The 19738-nt window shown below is 44.0% G+C and overlaps 1 protein-coding gene across 5 annotated transcripts in view; it reads left to right on the top strand.

Annotated features, from left to right (window-relative positions):
* Positions 1 to 19738, top strand: part of KDM1A (lysine demethylase 1A) — a 181343-nt gene that overhangs the window by 111264 nt on the left and 50341 nt on the right. For 3 of the 5 annotated variants that reach the window (XM_073317369.1, XM_073317368.1, XM_073317372.1), the window contains 2 exons: positions 4993 to 5066; positions 19424 to 19558. In XM_073317369.1, coding sequence (XP_073173470.1) covers positions 4993 to 5066; positions 19424 to 19558 — 209 coding nt within the window. The remainder of the gene's footprint in view (positions 1 to 4992; positions 5067 to 19423; positions 19559 to 19738) is intronic. The other 2 variants (XM_073317371.1, XM_073317370.1) reach the window with 1 other exon arrangement.

Below are 19738 nucleotides of genomic sequence, written 5' to 3'. Positions count from 1 at the left end.
CATCCAACTACTGTGCATGTTGAGATGGCAGTCTGGAAAGAAAAAGTTCATGTTCGAAGAGATTTGTTTCCTGTAAGGCCAAAATGTCAGTGATTGATAAATACGAAAGAAACTTGCAGAGGTTGCGAGAGGCTCACCTGCCTGAATATGGCTCCATTTATGCCAGATTGGCTCTTTAAGCTTGATGAGTGATTTGTCCTTTGGTGCTCCCTGCTTGGGCCTAGGAATTGGATTCCTCCAGTTTTGCTCCTCTATAGAATCCAAATACTTGTGAAGCAGCCTGAGTGCTCTTTAGATCCAGTCATTGACATCCTCCTGGCTCAATACATTGTGGGACTACAGGACCTCTGACCAGGCAACAGAATGCTCCCTCGGCTTATGTTTGGAATCATCTTGTAAGTAGCACCAGGAGTAATCGTGAATGAGTCTGAAGGCCTTGAAACTGAGGTGCATTAGATCTAGACTTGAGAACTGAGGTGGTTCCCCTGATTCCATTAATTCCAGAGTAGTCCTTGGATCCAAACTGTGTCTGTCCTACTTCAAACTGTGTCTGTCCTACTTCATCAGCATCTGGTGTGAGAACCAGTGAGCAGTCCCCGTCACTTCTCTCATTTAGATTTTAGACATATTCTTAACTCCCTTTCAGTCTTTTCCTGAAGGGAAGCTTAGATTTAATACCTTTAGGGCACACCTCCAAATCCATCACAGATGAAGTTATGGGAAACTTTATAGTTTCCCAAATCTCAGAAAATAGGCTCCCCATCTTATTCATAGAACTTTAAAAACCTTCCCCCTGGCTTTTCTCGTACTCTGTGGAGTTTAATCTGTTCAAGTTCCCACAATTACCAGTTTGATTGTGTTCCATAGTATATTAGCTCTCGTGCCCTCCTCTTCCTCAGTTTAGGGAGTCAGGGTCAAGAGGATAATCAAGAAACCAGGGTAATGTTACTCCTCCACTTCCTATAATTAGTCTTATGCTTTTCTCCTAGATTTGTCCCCCCACTCCTGTGGGTTAGGGAAGAGTTGCTGGAAATAGATACTGATGAGAGGGGTGATAGTAATCTTGAGGATGCCCTTTTCCTTTAGGACAGGTTTCAGAGTAGCAGCCATGTTAGTCTGTATTCGCAAAAAGAAAAGGAGTACTTATGGCACCTTAGAGACTAACAAATTTATTTGAGCATAAGCTTTCGTGAGCTACAGTATCTGATGAAGTGAGCTGTAGCTCACAAAAGCTTATGCTCAAATAAATTTGTTAGTCTCTAAGGTGCCACAAGTACTTCTTTTCCTTTAGGGTACAGCTCATCCTTCAACCTCTACAGAAGAGAGTACTTCATTTCCGCTTAAGTATTTTCAATAGCTGCTGTTCAGTGTGGTAGAGACTTTGGACTGATAAGTGTCAAGAAAGACTCATCGATATTTTAGGAACCCCATCACAAATGCAGAATTGCTTTATCAGTAAATGAGAAGCTAATGGTATGTGCCAAGATTATTTGGCATGCCTCTTAGTCCATTTCACCCATGGTGAACAAAACTGCCATCTTTGACATCCCACAACAGGTTAGAATATTTTTTTCTCCCACCCAGCTCCTGGATTGTTGGTAGTCTCAGCTACGGTAGTGAAATATAGTGCCAGGAGCTCTTCCCATCCTCCTCCCCAACCCCTTTTCATGGGGCCTCTCTGAAAAGTTTGCTTTGGTAGGAACTTACCACCCACTGTGGCTGTCAGAAAAGTTCCTCAAATACAAGAAGAAAAATTTTTAAATGTGTGGTTTTTTTCCCCCCTAATTCTGGAAAAGTGGCCTCAATTAGTAAGAGAGTGCAACAGTTTTGAAGAAAAGTCATAAGTCATCAAGGTCTTCTCATAGTGTGTATAACAGGAAAGAAAAATAAGTTAACAGCAGGGAGTAAACAGGGAAACTTCAACTTTGGATTGATCCCTGTCCTATGACCTTGACCTTTCCAAAGTCATCCTTTGTCAAACAGCTACTCTTCTAGAGCACTCTTCTGAGTCCCTATGCAATGTACATAAAAAAGGCAATAAGAGAAGGTGGTTGGTTTTTTGTTTTTTTTACATTAGGAAAAGGAGAAAGACGAAGGAAAGTGAAGGTCCTCTATTTAGTGTGGAAGGAGAGCTAATAACTGTTGATATCAAGAAATCTGAGGTGTTTATTACCAATTTTGCTTCAGTCATCACTAAAAAGGTTAATAGTGACCCAGATACTCAACATAATTAATATTAACACTAAGGGGGAAGGAATGCCAGCCAAAATAGGGAAAGAACCGGTTAAAAAATATTTAGATAAGTTAGATATATTCATGTCAGCAGGGCCTGATGAAGTTCATCCTAGGGTACTTAAGGAACTAGCTGAAGCAGTTACCTTTGAGAACTCATGGAGCATGGCTGAGGTCCCAGAGGACTGGAGAAGGGCAACCTATCTTTTTTTTTTTTTTTTTTTTTTTTTCCTTTTATGGGTGTGTGTGTGTGTGAAGAGGATCTGGGGAATTATAGACTGGTCAGCCTAACTTTGATACCTGGAAAGATGCTGGAACAAACTATTAAATCAATTTGTAAGCAGCTAGAGGACAATAGGTTATAAGGAATGGCCAGCATGGATTTGTCAAAAGCAAATCATGCCAAACCAACCTAATTTCCTTATTTGACAGAATTACTGGCCTAGTGGATAGGAGGGAAAGAGAGAGTAGACATGAAATATCTTATTTTTTATAAGCTTTTGATACAGTCTATGTGTTTGATTTAAGGATGAGTGCCAGTTACTCCCCAGCAATGTATTCGTTCCCATATTGCATCCATTCACTGCTTCCAGTTCCAATATATTTTCTGACATCCCTTCATTAATGAACTTGCAAATACTTGGAAGGGCATATCTTTGTTCAACCATACTTTTATCCATATCCAACCCCTCCCCCCCCCACCCCATGATTGTAATGGATGCTTCAGATCTGGGCTGGAGAACCCATTTAGATCATATGACAGTATAGGATCTGTCTGTGAACAATGAAAGGATGAGATTGTATATAAATATATTAGAGCTAAGAGTGGTACTTCTTACCTCAGTGTTCCTTCCTCACTTGGCTTGCAGATATAGCTGTAATGTGTACCCTGAGGCTGGGAAAGTTTGATTTAGTTCAAAAGAATGGGAACTGATGAAAACAGAGGTACCAAATGGTTGTTTGAGGGCAAAACAGTAAGAGCTTTCCCCTCTGAAGCATAGATTTCCTTGTTGAGAGTTTGCAAGACTGTGTACTAATGCACCGATCTAGGTTTCTTATCATTGGCTCCCCATCACTGTATCACTTGAACACTGCTCTAGAACATTCAGTGGCCGGACCTAGCAGAGATGTAAGTTACTAAATGGAGACGCACTAGGAACATGGAAGATCTCACTTCAGTTCTAAGGAACAATCTGGGACTGCAAAATTCATTCCACACATGGATGAAAAAATTAACACGTGCCCTACTGACAGTGCTACGAGATCCAAATAACAAAACTGGTATTTTCACCAATTAGAATTACACAAGCTCCCTTTGGTCTTATGTTCATGATAATACAGAGAAGTGGTGGCAGAGAAAAACATACAAGAAGCCTCTGAATCTTGTAATACAAGAATAAATGGACACAAATCAGATATTAGGAATGGCAATATACAAAAACCTGTAGGAGAACACTTCAGCCTCCCTGGACACACAATAGCAGATTTAAAGGTAGCCATCCTGCAGCAAAAAAACTTCAGGACCAGATGTCAACAAGAAACTGCTGAGCTTCAGTTCATTTGCAAATTTGGCACCATCCGCTCAGTATTAAACAGACTGTGACTGGTTCGCCAACTACAAAAGCAGTTTCTCCTCCCTTGGTGTTCACACCTCAACTGCTAGAAGAGGGCCTCATCCTCCCTGATTGAACTAACCTCGCTATCCCGAGCCTGATTCTTGCTTGCACATTTATGCCTGCCTCTGGAAATTTCCACTACATGCATCCGACAAAGTGGGTATTCACCCACAAAAGCTTATGCTCCAGTACGTCTGTTAGTCTATAAGGTGCCACAGGACTCTTTGCCGCTTTTACAGATCCAGACTAACATGGCTACCCCTCTGATACTTGTTTTTACTGGTGGCACATATCTGCCCATTACCTCAATATTGGTGCACATAACAAAATTCATTCCACACATGGATGGAAAAAATTAGAGGGAACATTAGTCATAACTTCCAGCAATGAGTTCTTCCCCATCAGTTGATGCAGTATATTACTCAATAGCTGTCTATAAAGGTCTTCCTTTAAAATTCTGGTTTGAACTTGGGTATACTCCATGTGCTTTAGTATTTTCTATTTTGCTTTTACTTTGGAAATATCTCACTTTATACATTCAACAATGAAATAATTAAGTCTTTAATAAGGAAACAAGAATAGAAAATATATCACATCCGGTGTGGTTGAGTCCAGTTACTATGAGAACCATCTGGTATCTCATTCCACCAGAACTGTAATGGATTTTATCACATTCTCTGACCTGAGTGTTTGCTGACAATCCAGGAAAGTAGGATTTTGTGTTTTAAGGTATTTGTTTAATTGCAGAAATGGACGTCACAAGTGTGAAATGTGGCTGAACTAATAGTGCTTTTAGGATCCAGGGGCCTGATTCAGTGCCCATTGAAACACGTATGAGTGACTTCAATGAGAGATGGATCAAACCCCATTCTTACTGGGGCCTGTGTGCTCTACCATAATATAAACATGTAATAAAAAAAACTTTACTTTTCACAAGTTTGGAGAATCTAAATCTCATCCTTTGTGTTAAAATATTTTCCTTTTATGTGTTCATGGGGAAACTACAAAAATATGCATTGCGTTTGTGTGATCATTATTTGGCAGTAAGTTTACTATGGACACTTCATTGTCTCCTTGTTTTTTATTTAAAAACAAGAGAAATTTAAAGCTAGTACTTGACTGAATCTGTTTAACCTTTTATCAGGAGTATGATGAGTTGGCAGAAACACAAGGAAAGCTGGAAGAAAAGCTCCAAGAACTTGAAGCCAATCCACCAAGGTAAAAATAAAAAACCCACCACACACTAGCTGGAGAGCGATCAGGAAGGCTGGTGTTTCTCATTGCATTGATGTACTTGGGGTCAGGAAGGAATTTTCCTCCAGGTCACATTGGCAGAGGCTCTGGATTTTTTTTGCCTTCTTCTGCAGCATGGGGCACAGGTCACTTGTTGGTTTAAACTAAAGTAAATAGTGGATTCTCTGCAATGTGAAATCTTTTTTTTAAATCATGATTTGAGAACATCAGTAAGTCAGCCAGAGTTTCTGGGTCTATTTCAGGAGTGGATGGGTGAGGTTCTGTGGCCTGCAAAGTGCAGGAGGTCAGACTGGATCAGTGGTTCTCAACCTTTCTAGACTACTGTACCCCTTTCAGGAGTCTGATTTGTCTTGCGTACCCCTAAGTTTTACCTCATTTTAAAACTACTTGCTTACAAAATCGACATAAAAATACAAAAGTATCAACAGCACACTATTACTGAAAAATTGCTTACTTTCTAATTTTTACTGTATCATTATAAAATAAACTGGAATATAAATATTGTACTTACATTTCAGTGTATAGTAATATAGAGCAGAATAAACAAGTTGTATGAAATTTTAATTTGTAATGACTTCATTAGTGCTTTTTATGTAGCCTGTTGTAAAACTAAGCAAATGTCTAGATGAGTTGATGTACCTGCTGGAAGACCTCTGAGTACATGTACCCCTGGTTGAGAACCACTAGACTAGATGATCACGGTGGTTTCTGTAGTCAGATGTCTGACTGTGTGTGTTCTTCAGCTCTACGAAGGCAGCTGGCACAGCAGATCTCGATCGAACACCTCCAATTATCGCAAGATCCGTTGAGATACGAAGGCACTAGGTTAGGTTTATTGCTGACAAAGTACGGTCCTAGCTCCCCGGATCATTGTCTACAGTTACACTAGCACATGTATGCCTGTGACAGTGGATGCAACTCAGTCAGTGATGAGACTTTCCACTATCCCCTAAGCTGGCCAAAGACACACTCTCTGAGTCTCCATTTTATACACCAATACAAGAGGCTGAGGGAGTTGGGCTTGCTTAGTCTGCAGAAGAGAAGAGTGAGGGGGGGGGATTTGATAGCAGCCTTCAACTACCCCAAGGGGGGTTCCAAAGAGGATGGAGCTCGGCTGTTCTCAGTGGTGGCAGATGACAGAACAAGGAGCAATGGTCTCAAGTTGCAGTGGGGCAGGTCTAGGTTGGATATTAGGAAACACTATTTCACTAGGAGGGTGGTGAAGCACTGGAATGGGTTCCCTAGGGAGGTGGTGGAATCTCCTTCCTTAGAGGTTTTTAAGGCCTGGCTTAACAAAGCCCTGGCTGGGATGAATTAATTGGGGTTGGCCCTGCTTTGAGCAGGGAGTTGGACTCTTCCAACCCTAATCTTCTATTACTCTAAGTTATGTATTACCATCCTCCTCTTCCCCCCCCCCCCCCCCGCTCTCCCCCCCGACATGGCTAGTTGTCACCCATTACCTTGTACATGTTAGTTTGAGCAAAACATCTCTATCCATCATATTGTCATCCTGACCTTATCTTTGAGAGGTCAGCATGTTCCTGTTATCTTTGTGTTGGTATGGAGATGTTGTGGAACCATCCTTCTGGAATGCGTTTGCACGAGTGTCCTGTGCCAAGCACTTCTCAGGAATATGTGCGTTTTTTGCAATACCAGCCCTGTTCTTGCCAGGTTCTGTGAGCTTGCAAGCAAGCAGAGCAGAGCTTGGCCACTACTTTAGTTCAGGCCTCTGATACTAGGGCTTATGTCTTAGGCTCTCTTTCTACTGCAGTCTCTTCTGGACTTAGTCTGAGTTTCTCTTTTGGAAAAATGCTAAGGATATTCAGCTTGTATTGTATTAGCCAAGTGACTTGGTTATGTAAATGCACCCATATGAAGTCTGAGTTTCCTCTGTTTCAGAGAAGGTAGCTCATAAAGGAGAAAGGTCATTCTCAGTTACCGTGACGTATTAATCATCCCTATTACAGTAGAACCTCAGACTTAGACACCTCAGGAATGGAGGTTGTTCGTAACTCTGAAATGTTCATAATTCTGACCAAGACGTTATGGGATGCTCCTCAGGGCAGACTGCCTGAAGTGGGGGCTCACAGCTGTGCCAGTGACCTTCAGCGTCTTCACCTCCTAGCCTGGCGAGTGGGGGTGTGCACAGGCAGCTGGTTCTAGCCCCCTGGATGCAAGGGTGATGAGTGAGGTACCCTGGGGCACTATGGTGTCAGGGGGCACTATGGTGTCAGTGGACACATGGTGCAGGCTGTGGCCTTTTTTGAGCTGAGCTGCTGCTCCAGCGCGCGGGGCTCCAGCTCCAGCAGCAAATGCTCTGGGCCAGGTTCCAGCAGCAGCTCGGGAAGTGTCTTTCCTGGGTTCAGACTGTGCATGCAAGTTTGTCCCCCTCCTGGCCATGGAGGAGGGGGGGTGGCTAACAGGAAAGCAGTGCAGACCCCAGCACTGCTCCTGCTCTGCCTGCTCAGGGGCTCACAGCGATGCCTGTGAAACTTAGCATCTTCACTTCCTACCTATAAGTGGCTGCCCGCCATGTGGCGAGTAGGGGGTGGGGGTGGGGACAGGCAGCACAGATGTGCCTACCTTTAAGATGCAATACAGGCACAGTACAGTATTTGCTGGTGGTTTTTGTGTGTGTATGTGTATGTTTTTGCTGCTGCCTGATTGCTTACTTCCGGTTCCACATGGGGTCTGGTTGACCGGTCAGTCTGTAACTCTGGTGATCATATCTTTGAGGTTCTACTGTATAACTAATTCCATTAATGCCTGATCCAGATAATCTTTTAAAAGATCTGAAATCCCCATTAATTAGGGATCCCCAGTGGTGGTGTTTGAGTTGGGTTTTTGTTTTCTTGTATGGTGCTGTACATGCTTTTGTACTTGCCCATTGTGCACCTACCTTTGTTTGTTTTCCTCATTTTCAGGTCTCAACTTTGCTTCTCCTTGCCTTCTGTTTATTTGCAGTTATTTCCCACTAATTCATTTACCATTCCAGCCAGTCCATCTCATTGAGGCACATGCAGGAATATGCACTCCATTATATTCTTGACTGCTTCGTCCCTACAGGTGTGAATTGTCCCAACTTATGGGACCTGCTCTCTATTTTGGAAGACTTTTCTACAATGTAAAAGATCTTTCACTTAAATATTTGTTCCTACTTAGCCTAATTCATTCTTTCTCAACTTCATCCAATTCTCTGAGCTCATGCCTCTTTGACCCATCCTAAATAATTTCTCATTCCTTTGTGTTTATACCCTACAAATTCTTCGGTCTGTATTGAGCAGGATGTCAGACTAGATGATCATAATGGTATTTAAAATCTATGAAAATATTTATGGAGTCTGTTCTCCATTAACTTAGCTAAGATACACAGTCAATGGAATAAGGAGTCCAGTGGCACCTGAAAGACTAACAGATTTATTTGGGCATAAGCTTTCGTGGGTAGAATACCATTTCTTCAGATGCATGGACTGAAAATTACAGATGCAGGCATTATATACTGACACATGAAGAGAAGGGAGTTACCTCATAAGTGGAGAACCAGTGTTGACAGGGCCAATTTGATCAGGGTGGATGTAGTCCACTCCCAATAATTGATGAGGAGGTGTCAATTCCAGGAGAGACAAAGCTGCTTTTGTAATGAGCTAGCCAGTCCCTATTCAAGTCAAAATTAATGGTCTTAAATTTGCAAATGAATTTTAGTTCTGCAGTTTCTCTTTGAAGTCTGTTTCTGAAGATCTTTGTTGAAGTATAGCTACTTTTAAACCTGTTATAGAATGTCCAGAGAGACTGAAGTGTTCTCCTACTGACTTTTGTATGTTACCATTCCTGTTGTCCGATTTGTGTCCATTTATTCTTTTACGTAGGGATTGTCCGGTTTGGCCAATGTACATTGCAGAGGGGCATTGCTGGCACGTGATGGCATATATCACATTAGTAGATGTGCAAGTGAATGAGCCCCTGATGGTGTGGCTGAGGTGGTTGGGTCCTCTGGTGTCGCTAGAGTAGATATGGGGACAGAGTAGGCAACAAGGTTTGCTACAGGGATTGGTTCTTTGTATCTGAAGTTATGAATATTGACTCTGTATTTCAAATGTAGTTACACCTGGGTAACGCCAACTAGACAAGATGTTTTCAGTCTAAATAGTGGGTGGGGAAGAGCCTATTCACGGCAATGGGCCATTGGGAAAAAAAGTAGGCCTTAGGAGAAGTTTATCTCCCACCTGCGGCGCCTTCCTGCGAATGCTACAGACAGCCTCCAAGTAATGGCTGCTATGACTCTACAAGGACATGACCCTAACCCTAACCATGTCTCTAGACTCCATCTTGGGATGTCAGTATTTTTCCACAGACTAGTCTGGGAACCAAGCTTTGGTAATAAAGGGTTCCTGCCATATGCAAGAGATGCATAAGGCAGGGAGTGGCATCATCTGGTGGTGTTTGCTCCCCACACAAGGAACAAAGACTGTTGCTGGACCCAGGCTAAAGGGATTTCTAGCCTGTGAATGAGACACTTGGGGATTCCAAGCTGTAAAGCAAGTGCAGTTTGCCCCTTAAGAATCTGCGGACTGCTTGTATCGTCTCTTAGGGTGAGAATCTCCTATTCATATCCAATCTATTTAGTATATTAAGCTTAATTTGCGTTTTTTGTTTATTTGCTAGGTAATCTGCTTTGATCTGTTTGCTATCATTTAGAATTAGAACTCCACGTCTCTCATGGAGGTTGTGGAAGTCACAGATTCTGTGATTTCCTGTGACCTCTGTAATTTCTGCAGCAGTCAGTGTGGCTGACCCCAGGGCCGCCCAAGCATCTGGCCACAGAGCCAGCTGCTCAGTCAGCCCTGGGGACAGCCACACGGGCTGTTGCTAGAGCAGCTCTGCAGCCAGCTACCTGGGTGGTCTCACAGCCAGCTGCACCGGCGGCAGCTCTGGCAGCCCCGGACAGCTGCCAATGAGCTGGACCCAGGACTCCCCCTCCTGGCAGCGGCTGGAGAGGCAGCAGGCCTGCTGGGGCTCCCTCTCCCCCAGCAGGGCCCAGAGTGGTGGTGGGCCTCTTTGGTTCTTCCCGTGCAGTGGGCACCCAACTTTCCTCCCCCATCCCCTGCAGTGGACCCCTCCAAGATTCAATCATGACTATTTTCAGTAAAAGTCATGGACAGGTCGTGGGGCCTTGATATTGTATTTTTTGCCCATGACCTGTTCATGACTTTTACTAAAAATACTCATGATTAAATCTTGTCTTATTTATAATCACTTAAAATTAGGGCTGTCCATTAATCGCAGTTAACTCACACGATGAACTCAAAAAAATTAATCGTGATTTAAAAAAGTTAATCATGATTACTGTTTAACAGTACGATTACAACTGCAATTAGACTACCAACTGAAATGTATTAAATATTTGTGGGTGTTTTTCTACATTTTCAAATACATTAATTTCAGTTAAAACACAGTATACAAAGTAGATTGCTTACTTTATAGTGTTGTTGTTTTAATACAAATATTTGCACTGTAAAAATGGCAAACAAAAGAAATAGTAATTTTCAGTTCACCTCATACAGGTACTGTGGTGCAATCTCTTTATGATGAAAGTGCAACTTACAAATGTAGATTTTAGTGACATAACTGCACTCAAACAAAACAATGTTAAGCTTTAGAGCCTACAAGTCCACTCAGTCCTACTTCTTGTTCAGCCAGTCACTAAGACAAACAAGTTTTTTGTTTAGGGAGGATAAAGTTGCCTGCTGCTTATTTACAACGTCACCTGAAAGCGAGAGCAGGCGTTCTCATGGCACTTTTGTAGCCGGCATTGTAAGGTATTTGTGCCAGATGTGCTAAACATTCGTATGCCCCTTCATGCTTCAGCCACCATTCCAGAGGACTTGCTTCCATGCTGATAATGCTCATTAAAAAATGAGTTAATTACATTTGCGATGGAACTCCTTGGGGGAGAACTGTATATCTCCTGTTCTGTTTTACCCACGTTCTGCCATATATTTCATGTTATAGCAGTCTCTGAGGATGACCCAGCACAGGTTCATGTTATGAACACGTTCACAGCAGATTTGACAAAACGCAAAGAAGGTACAAATGTGAGATTTCTAAAGATAGCTACAGCATTTGACCTAAGGTTTAAGAATCTGAAGTGTCTTCGAAAATCCGAGAGGGACAAAGTGTAGAGCTTGCGTTCAGAAGTCTTACAAGAGCAACACTCCGATGGGGAAACTACAGAACCTGAACCACCAAAAAAGAAAATCAAACTTCTGCTGTAGCATCTGACTCAGATGATGACAATGAACATGCATTGATCCACACTGCTTTGGATGGTTATCGAGCAGAACCTGTTACCAGCATGGACACACGTCTTCCGGAATGATGATTGAAGCATGAAGGAACATACAAATTTTTAGTGCATCTGGCACATAAATATCTTGCGACGCAGGCTACAACAATGCCATGCGAGCATCTGTTTTCACTTTCAGGTGACATTGTAAACAAGAAGTGGGCAGCATTAGCTCCTATACATGTAAACAAATTTGTTTGTCTGAGCGATTGCCTGGACAAGAAATAGGACTGAGTGGGCTTGTAGGCTCTAAAGTTTTACATTTGTTTATTTTTGAATGCAGTTATTTTTGTACATAATTCTACATTTGTAAGTTCAACTTTCATTATAAAGAGATTACACTACGGTACTTGTATTAGGTGAATTGAAAAATACTATTTCTTTTGTTTTTTACAGTGCAAATGTTTGTAATGAAAAATAAATATAAAGTGAGCGCTGTACACTTTGCATTCTGTGTTGTAATTGAAATCAATATATTTGAAAATATCCAGAACTATTTAAATGGTATTCTATTATTGTTTAACAGTGCGATTAACGGTGCAATTAGTTTTTTTTATTGCTTGCTAGCCCTACTTAAAATCTATATTTTGTAGTTAATAAACTTGCTTTTGCTTTATCTCAACCAATGAATTGGAGTGAAGTGTGAGAGAATAACTCGGGGGCAAAGGCTGTTGCATATACCACTCCACATTGGGGGGAGGAGGGGAAGGGTGAATTTTTTGAGCTTACACTGTACAAGTTCCCTGTGCAGTGCAAGACTGTGTAATTTTGGCTTTATATTTCAGAAGGGGTGCATGCCTGGGGAGCTGGGAGTTGCCTTAACTGTGGCCTTCTTATGTAGGGGCTGGTCAGAGAGCCTGCATGTAACTGCAGCGGCTCTGTCCCTACCTGTATGTATGCTGGTGAAAGTGTAGGCTGGAGGGCTTTGCAGTTTGTCACAGAAGTCCAGTGTGAGAGGGCACCCAGGCTGGTGGGTCAGGGGGCACAGTGGCATCCCAGTTCCAGGAGGCAGCCCAGGGGAACCAATCACACCTGGCTTCTCCGAAACCCAGGATCCATCAGCACCAAGACAGTCCAATCATCACCAGTTACCACCCTCCTTATTGCCTCAGACAGTCTGGGCACCCAGAGTCCCTCTTCCATCACGAAGATCTGAATCCATTGCCACACTACTGGATATCTCCCCTCTGTTGGGACCTATTGGGGATAATATCTCTCCCAAGAGAGACTGCTGCAGGACAGAGCTGATCACCCCTCCCATACGCAGAATACACCTGCCCTCTAATGCCACTGGAACCTGAATCAGCCACCTTTTGTACTGCCCTTATCCACTACTAAAAGGCCCACATGACCCTGGGACCCACCTCTGCCTCATCTAACTCAGAGCCACTAGTACCCCAGTCACAATTGACCCCTCCTACTGGGCATATTGGGGACCTTGGGACTAGTAGCCCCCTGCAGATTCAATCTGGTCTGTTAGGGAATCCCCTCTTGTCTCCCCTCAGATCTACTTTACTGCAGTTCTGGTGCTTCTGCCTAAACCAACAGGAGGACTGCTATCATCATCTCCAGATGAGGTGGTGACATCTGCATCCTCTTGCCCTACCAATGACTTCAGGTAGTTCCAAGACCTTCTCCACAGAGTTGCTGGAGAACTTCAGATTCCTCTGGAGGAGATTCAAGACTCCCAACACAAACTCTTGGACATTCTGCATGCCTCTGGATCCAACATAATAGCTCTCCCTGTTTAATGAAACCATTCTGCAGCTGGCTAGGACAGTTTGGCCCACCTATGCCACCTGGCTCCTAGCCCAACAGGGCAGAAAAACGTTGTATGTTTGCTAAGGGTGTGGAATTTTTGTTCTCTGACCCAGCTCCCAGTTCATTGGTGGCCCAGGCCGCTTTGGAAAGATCCAGACGACTGCATCCCCAGTCTACTCCTGTGGGCAGGGAGGGTAAGTGCTTGGATCTGCTGGGAATGAAGGTCTTTTCATGGGCCAGCCTCCAGTTCAGGGTAGTCAATTTAAGGCAACAAGAAAAGGAGGACTTGTGGCACCTTAGAGACTAACAAATTTATTTGAGCATAAGCTTTCGTGAGCTACAACTCATCAATTTCAGGCGTTACTGGTTCATGAACTATCCCAAGTTTGAGTTCACCAGCAGCCTACTGCAACAGGACAGAGCTTGTTTCCAAACTCTGATAGATGAAGGCAACTGATAGCCATGACCACCCTCCAATCTGCTGTTGATGCTGCCACTACCTTCTCTAGAGCCATGGCTGTTGCTTTCATTGTGCACAGGGAGTCATGACTCTGTGCCTCAGGGTTCCCTACTGAGGTCCAGAATACCATCGAGGACCTCCCCTTTGATGAATCGCACCCCTTCAGTGAGAATACAAGTGAGTCCCTGCATACCCTGAAGGACTCCAGGGTCAATTACTTCAATCACTGAGGATAGACACAACTGCCCCTAAGAGGAAGTTTCATCACACATCATCCAAATTGAGGTATACAGCTCAGCAGTGTGTCCATCTGAGACCCTATGAACCACCACGTAAGAGGCAGAGGGTTCAGAAGTCCCGTTTCCCTACATCCTCCGCAACGGGCTTAGCATCTCAATCTCAGCCTCGGGCTTGACAATATTTTTGGCTGGAGCTTGAGAGCCACAAATCACTAAGCTCAGCGCCCCCCATGTAGTATTTGGGGGCAGACTAGCACTCCTTTGCACTCCAGCTGTTGAAATAACAATGGACAAATGGGTGCTGAACGTCATCCACTCGACTATATGATAGAGTTTGCATCCCTACCTCCTCCAAAACCTCCAACCCCATCCACCTTCAGGGACCACACTCACAAGAATATTCTCACTCAAGGTCAGTTCCCTGCTGCAGTGAGAAATAATAGAACACATTCCTCCACAATATCAAGGGAAAGGATTCTACTTGACTACTTCCTAATGCCCAAAAAGAATGGTGGTTGGAAACCAATACTTGATCTCTGCCATCTCAGCCACTTCTTTTGTGAACTCAGATTTCACATGGTGACGTTGGCAGCAATAATTCCATCTTTAGAAAAGGGCATGTGGTTCATGGGCTCTCAATATGAGGGACTCCTATGTTCACCTAGGTATTCACCCTCTTTCCCCCACAGATGTTTTCTTAGTTTTATGGTAGGTTCTGACCATTTTCAGTACAGAATTACTCCCCTTTGGTATAGCAGCCTCCCTGAGTCTTTACCAATGTATTCTTAGTTGTAGCGGCTCTCTGCAGACGTTCCACCTTCTTGTCTTCCCATACCTCAACAACTGGCTCCTTGCTGCTAAATCCTACCAAGAGGGTAGAACCTCTCTGATGCTGTCTCTCCTCTCTCTTCACTGAGAGACAGCATAAGCACTGATAAATCTGTCCCCCTCCCCCCCTCCCCCCCCAATCTCTGGACTTTATCAGGGCAGCCTTGAATTCTATCACCACAAGAGCCTACCCACCCATGGACAGGTTCCAGAGCATGAATAACATCATAACTCACATCATAAACTACCCTTGGATACTGGTCAAAGCATCTCTCTCCCTATTCAGCCACATGGCATCGTGCACTTATGTCACCCATTCACAAGACTCCACCTTAGTTGCTGTCAAGCATGGTGACAGTTCTGACCGAGTTTTGTCCTCCCTCCTATGGTGGACAAATCCCCATGCATGGGGGTTCCCTTTATCCCCTCCCCTCCTCTCCGGACAGAGCCATCATTATGGATGTATCCTTGGTAGGCTGAAGAGCCCACATGAACAAAGGGTGTGGACATCTTGAGAATCTAGGATGTACATCAGTATCCTGGAACTGTGGGCAGAATGGAGGATGTGCGAGTCTTTTCTCCTATTCATCTGCTTTCACCATATCACTGTAAAGTCTGACACTACGACTGACTTCTACATCAACAAGCAAGGGGGAGCAAGATCTGCCTCCCTGTGCGCAGAAGCAGTCAGCCTCTGGAATTTGTGTGTCAGCAATCACATCACCCTGTCAGTAGCCTACCTTCTGGGGAAGCAGACTTCCTCAGCAGACACCTCGCACTTGACCACGAGTGACAACTTTGTAACATGATGCTGCACAACGTTTTTCACTCTGTGGGGAACCCGAACTAGAGATCTATTTGCTTCTCAAACAGACAACAATTGCACCCCATATTGTTTCAGAAGAGCCCTAGGTCACTGCTCCCATTGTGATGCTCTGCTTCTTACCTGGTCAGACCAGTTCAACTATGCCTTCCTTCTCCTGTCACTTCTGCCACAAGTTCTATGCAAGTTCCAGCTGGACAGAGTGAGGGTCCTCTTGATCACTGCCTTCTGACCCAGACAGTTTTGGTTCCCCAACCTCCTGCTTATGTCATCTTGCCCACCAGTTATACTTCCGACATTCCCCAAGCTCCTGACCCACTGCAACAGCAAGATCAGTATCCCGGAGGTCTCTGGAAGTCGCAGAATCCATGACCTCCGTGATATAATCTTAGCCTTAATTATAGATAGGTGCCAAAGGAGTCTGTCATCCTGTTCTCTAGTGGTGTTTGGTGTCCTGCAGCAGACACCAACTAGTACCCCATCTTGTGCTTTATCTGTTAGGACGTTGATCTATAAGCATTCAACATCATTTGCTTCTGAGTTGTTAGTAAAAAGAAAAGGAGTACTTGTGGCACCTTAGAGACTAACCAATTTATTAGAGCATAAGCTTTCGTGAGCTACAGCTCACTTCCTCAGATGCATATCGTGGAAACTGCAGCAGACTTTATATATACACAGAGAATATGAAACAATACCTCCTCCCATCCCACTGTCCTGCTGGTAATAGCTTATCTAAAGTGATCATCAGGTGGGCCATTTCCAGCACAAATCCAGGTTTTCTCACCCTCCACCCCCCCCCACAAATTCACTCTCCTGCTGGTGATAGCCCATCCAAAGTGACAACTCTTTGTCATGCACATTGTGTAATCAAGTTGGGCTATTTCCTGCACAAATCGAGGTTTTCTCACATCCCCCCCACCCCCATACACACACAAACTCACTCTCCTGCTGGTAATAGCTCATCCAAACTGACCACTCTTCAAGTTTAAATCCAAGTTAAACCAGAACATCTGGGGGGGGGGGGGGGGAGGAAAAAACAAGAGGAAACAGGCTACCTTGCATAATGACTTAGCCACTCCCAGTCTCTATTGAAGCCTAAATTAAGGTCGAAACAGCAGACTGGACTTCTACATAGAGTGCTTCCGCCGACGTGCACGGGCTGAAATTGTGGAAAAGCAGCATCACTTGCCCCATAACCTCAGCCATGCGGAACGCAATGCCATCCACAGCCTCAGAAACAACTCTGACATCATAATCAAAAAGGCTGACAAAGGAGGTGCTGTTGTCATCATGAATAGGTCGGAATATGAACAAGAGGCTGCTCGGCAGCTCTCCAACACGAGTTTCTACAAGCCATTACCCTCTGATCCCACTGAGAGTTACCAAAAGCAACTACAGCATTTGCTCAAGAAACTTCCTGAAAAAGCACAAGATCAAATCCGCACAGACACACCCCTGGAACCCCGACCTGGGATATTCTATCTACTACCCAAGATCCATAAACCTGGAAATCCTGGGCACCCCATCATCTCGGGCATTGGCACCCTGACAGCAGGATTGTCTGGCTATGTAGACTCCCTCCTCAGGCCCTACGCTACCAGCACTCCCAGCTACCTTCGAGACACCACTGACTTCCTGAGGAAACTTCAATCCATCGGTGATCTTCCTGATAACACCATCCTGGCCACTATGGATGTAGAAGCCCTCTACACCAACATTCCACACAAAGATGGACTACAAGCCGTCAGGAACACTATCCCCGATAATGTCACGGCTAACCTGGTGGCTGAACTTTGTGACTTTGTGCTTACCCATAACTACTTCACATTTGGGGACAATGTATACCTTCAGATCAGCGGCACTGCTATGGGTACCCGCATGGCCCCACAGTATGCCAACATTTTTATGGCTGATTTAGAACAACGCTTCCTCAGCTCTCGTCCCCTAAAGCCCCTACTCTACTTGCGCTATATTGATGACCTCATCATCTGGACCCATGGAAAAGAAGCCCTTGAGGAATTCCACCATGATTTCAACAATTTCCATCCCACCACCAACATCAGCCTGGTCCAGTCCACACAAGAGATCCACTTCCTGGACACTACAGTGCTAATAAACAATGGTCACATAAACAGCACCCTATACCGGAAACCTACTGACCGCTATTCCTACCTGCATGCCTCCAGCTTTCACCCTGACCACACCACACGATCCATCGTCTACAGCCAAGCTCTGCGATACAACCGCATTTGCTCCAACCCCTCAGACAGAGACAAACACCTACAAGATCTCTGTCAAGCTTTCTTACAACTACAGTACCCACCTGCAGAAGTAAAGAAACAGATTGATAGAGCCAGAAGAGTTCCCAGAAGTTACCTACTACAGGACAGGCCTAACAAAGACAATAACAGAACGCCACTAGCAGTCACCTTCAGCCCCCAACTAAAACCCCTCCAACGCGTTATTAAGGATCTACAACCTATCCTAAAGGATGACCCAACACTCTCACAAATCTTGGGAGACAGGCCAGTCCTTGCCTACAGACAGCCCCGCAACCTGAAGCAAATACTCGCCAACAACCACATACCACACAACAGAACCACTAACCCAGGAACTTATCCTTGCAACAAAGCCCGTTGCCAACTGTGCCCACATATCTATTCAGGGGACACCATCACAGGGCCTAATAACATCAGCCACACTATCAGAGGTTCGTTCACCTGCACATCCACCAATGTGATGTATGCCATCATGTGCCAGCAATGCCCCTCTGCCATGTACATTGGTCAAACTGGACAGTCTCTACGTAAAAGAATAAATGGACACAAATCAGATGTCAAGAATTATAACATTCATAAACCAGTCGGAGAACACTTCAATCTCTCTGGTCACGCAATCACAGACATGAAGGTCGCTATCTTAAAACAAAAAAACTTCAAATCCAGACTCCAGCGAGAAACTGCTGAATTGGAATTCATTTGCAAATTGGATACTATTAATTTAGGCTTAAATAGAGACTGGGAGTGGCTAAGTCATTATGCAAGGTAGCCTGTTCCCTCTTGTTTTTTCCTACCCCCCCCCCAGATGTTCTGGTTTAACTTGGATTTAAACTTGAAGAGTGGTCAGTTTGGATGAGCTATTACCAGCAGGAGAGTGAGTTTGTGTGTGTATGGGGGTGGGGGGGATGTGAGAGAACCTGGATTTGTGCAGGAAATAGCCCAACTTGATTGTCATGCACATTGTGTAAAGAGTTGTCACTTTGGATGGGCTATCACCAGCAGGAGAGTGAATTTGTGTGGGGGGGTGGAGGGTGAGAGAACCTGGATTTGTGCTGGAAATGGCCCACCTGATGATCACTTTAGATAAGCTATTACCAGGAGGACAGTGGGGTGGGAGGAGGTATTGTTTCATATTCTTTGTGTATATATAAAGTCTGCTGCAGTTTCTACGATATGCATCTGAGGAAGTGAGCTGTAGCTCACGAAAGCTTATGCTCTAATAAATTGGTTAGTCTCTAAGGTGCCACAAGTACTCCTTTTCTTTTTGCGAATACAGACTAACACAGCTGTTACTCTGAAACCTGAGTTGTTAGTGACACAGGAACAGGTAATGCCATTTTTGACACAATACCACTCTCCCTACCGTCTTGCCCACACAGTCCTTCCAGCCTCTTTGCTCAAGCTTCTTTCAGTTGAATTCTTTGCTCAGCCTGAGCCTGTTATCTTAACTCCTTCTTGTGTTGAATGCCTTCATCTTTGCAAGGAAAGGCCATTCTCCATAAGCCAACACCGAAATTACTCGCATCTTGTATTATGAAAATATAGTGTCCGTAAATCTCTCCTCTCTCTTTTTCCATTGTTCATATAGGTCCACAATACATCCTGTATCTAGGGAACAACTAATGAATTGGATAGCTAACTGCATTCCAGCATGTTGTGGAATTGCTGCTTGTGGTTCCATAGTTGAATTTTGCACCTACCTGGGATTCACACACTTGGTTAGGTATGAAGAATATAGAATGTACTTCTCAAAATTACAGCACTTACTCTTTTTAAGTATAGAATGAATTTTCTGAGAATTTACAAATAAATTGGTTAATTAGTTTAGGAATTAAAATTAATGGGTCCTTTTACGAAGCTCAGCACTCTTTTTTCCTAGATCTGAACAGAAAACAGATGCTTC

Source organism: Lepidochelys kempii, chromosome 19 (genome assembly GCF_965140265.1).
Source record: "Lepidochelys kempii isolate rLepKem1 chromosome 19, rLepKem1.hap2, whole genome shotgun sequence".
NCBI classification, from domain to species: Eukaryota; Metazoa; Chordata; order Testudines; family Cheloniidae; genus Lepidochelys; species Lepidochelys kempii.
Note: the sequence above shows the minus strand (reverse complement) of the source record. Positions and strands in the feature narration are given on the sequence as shown.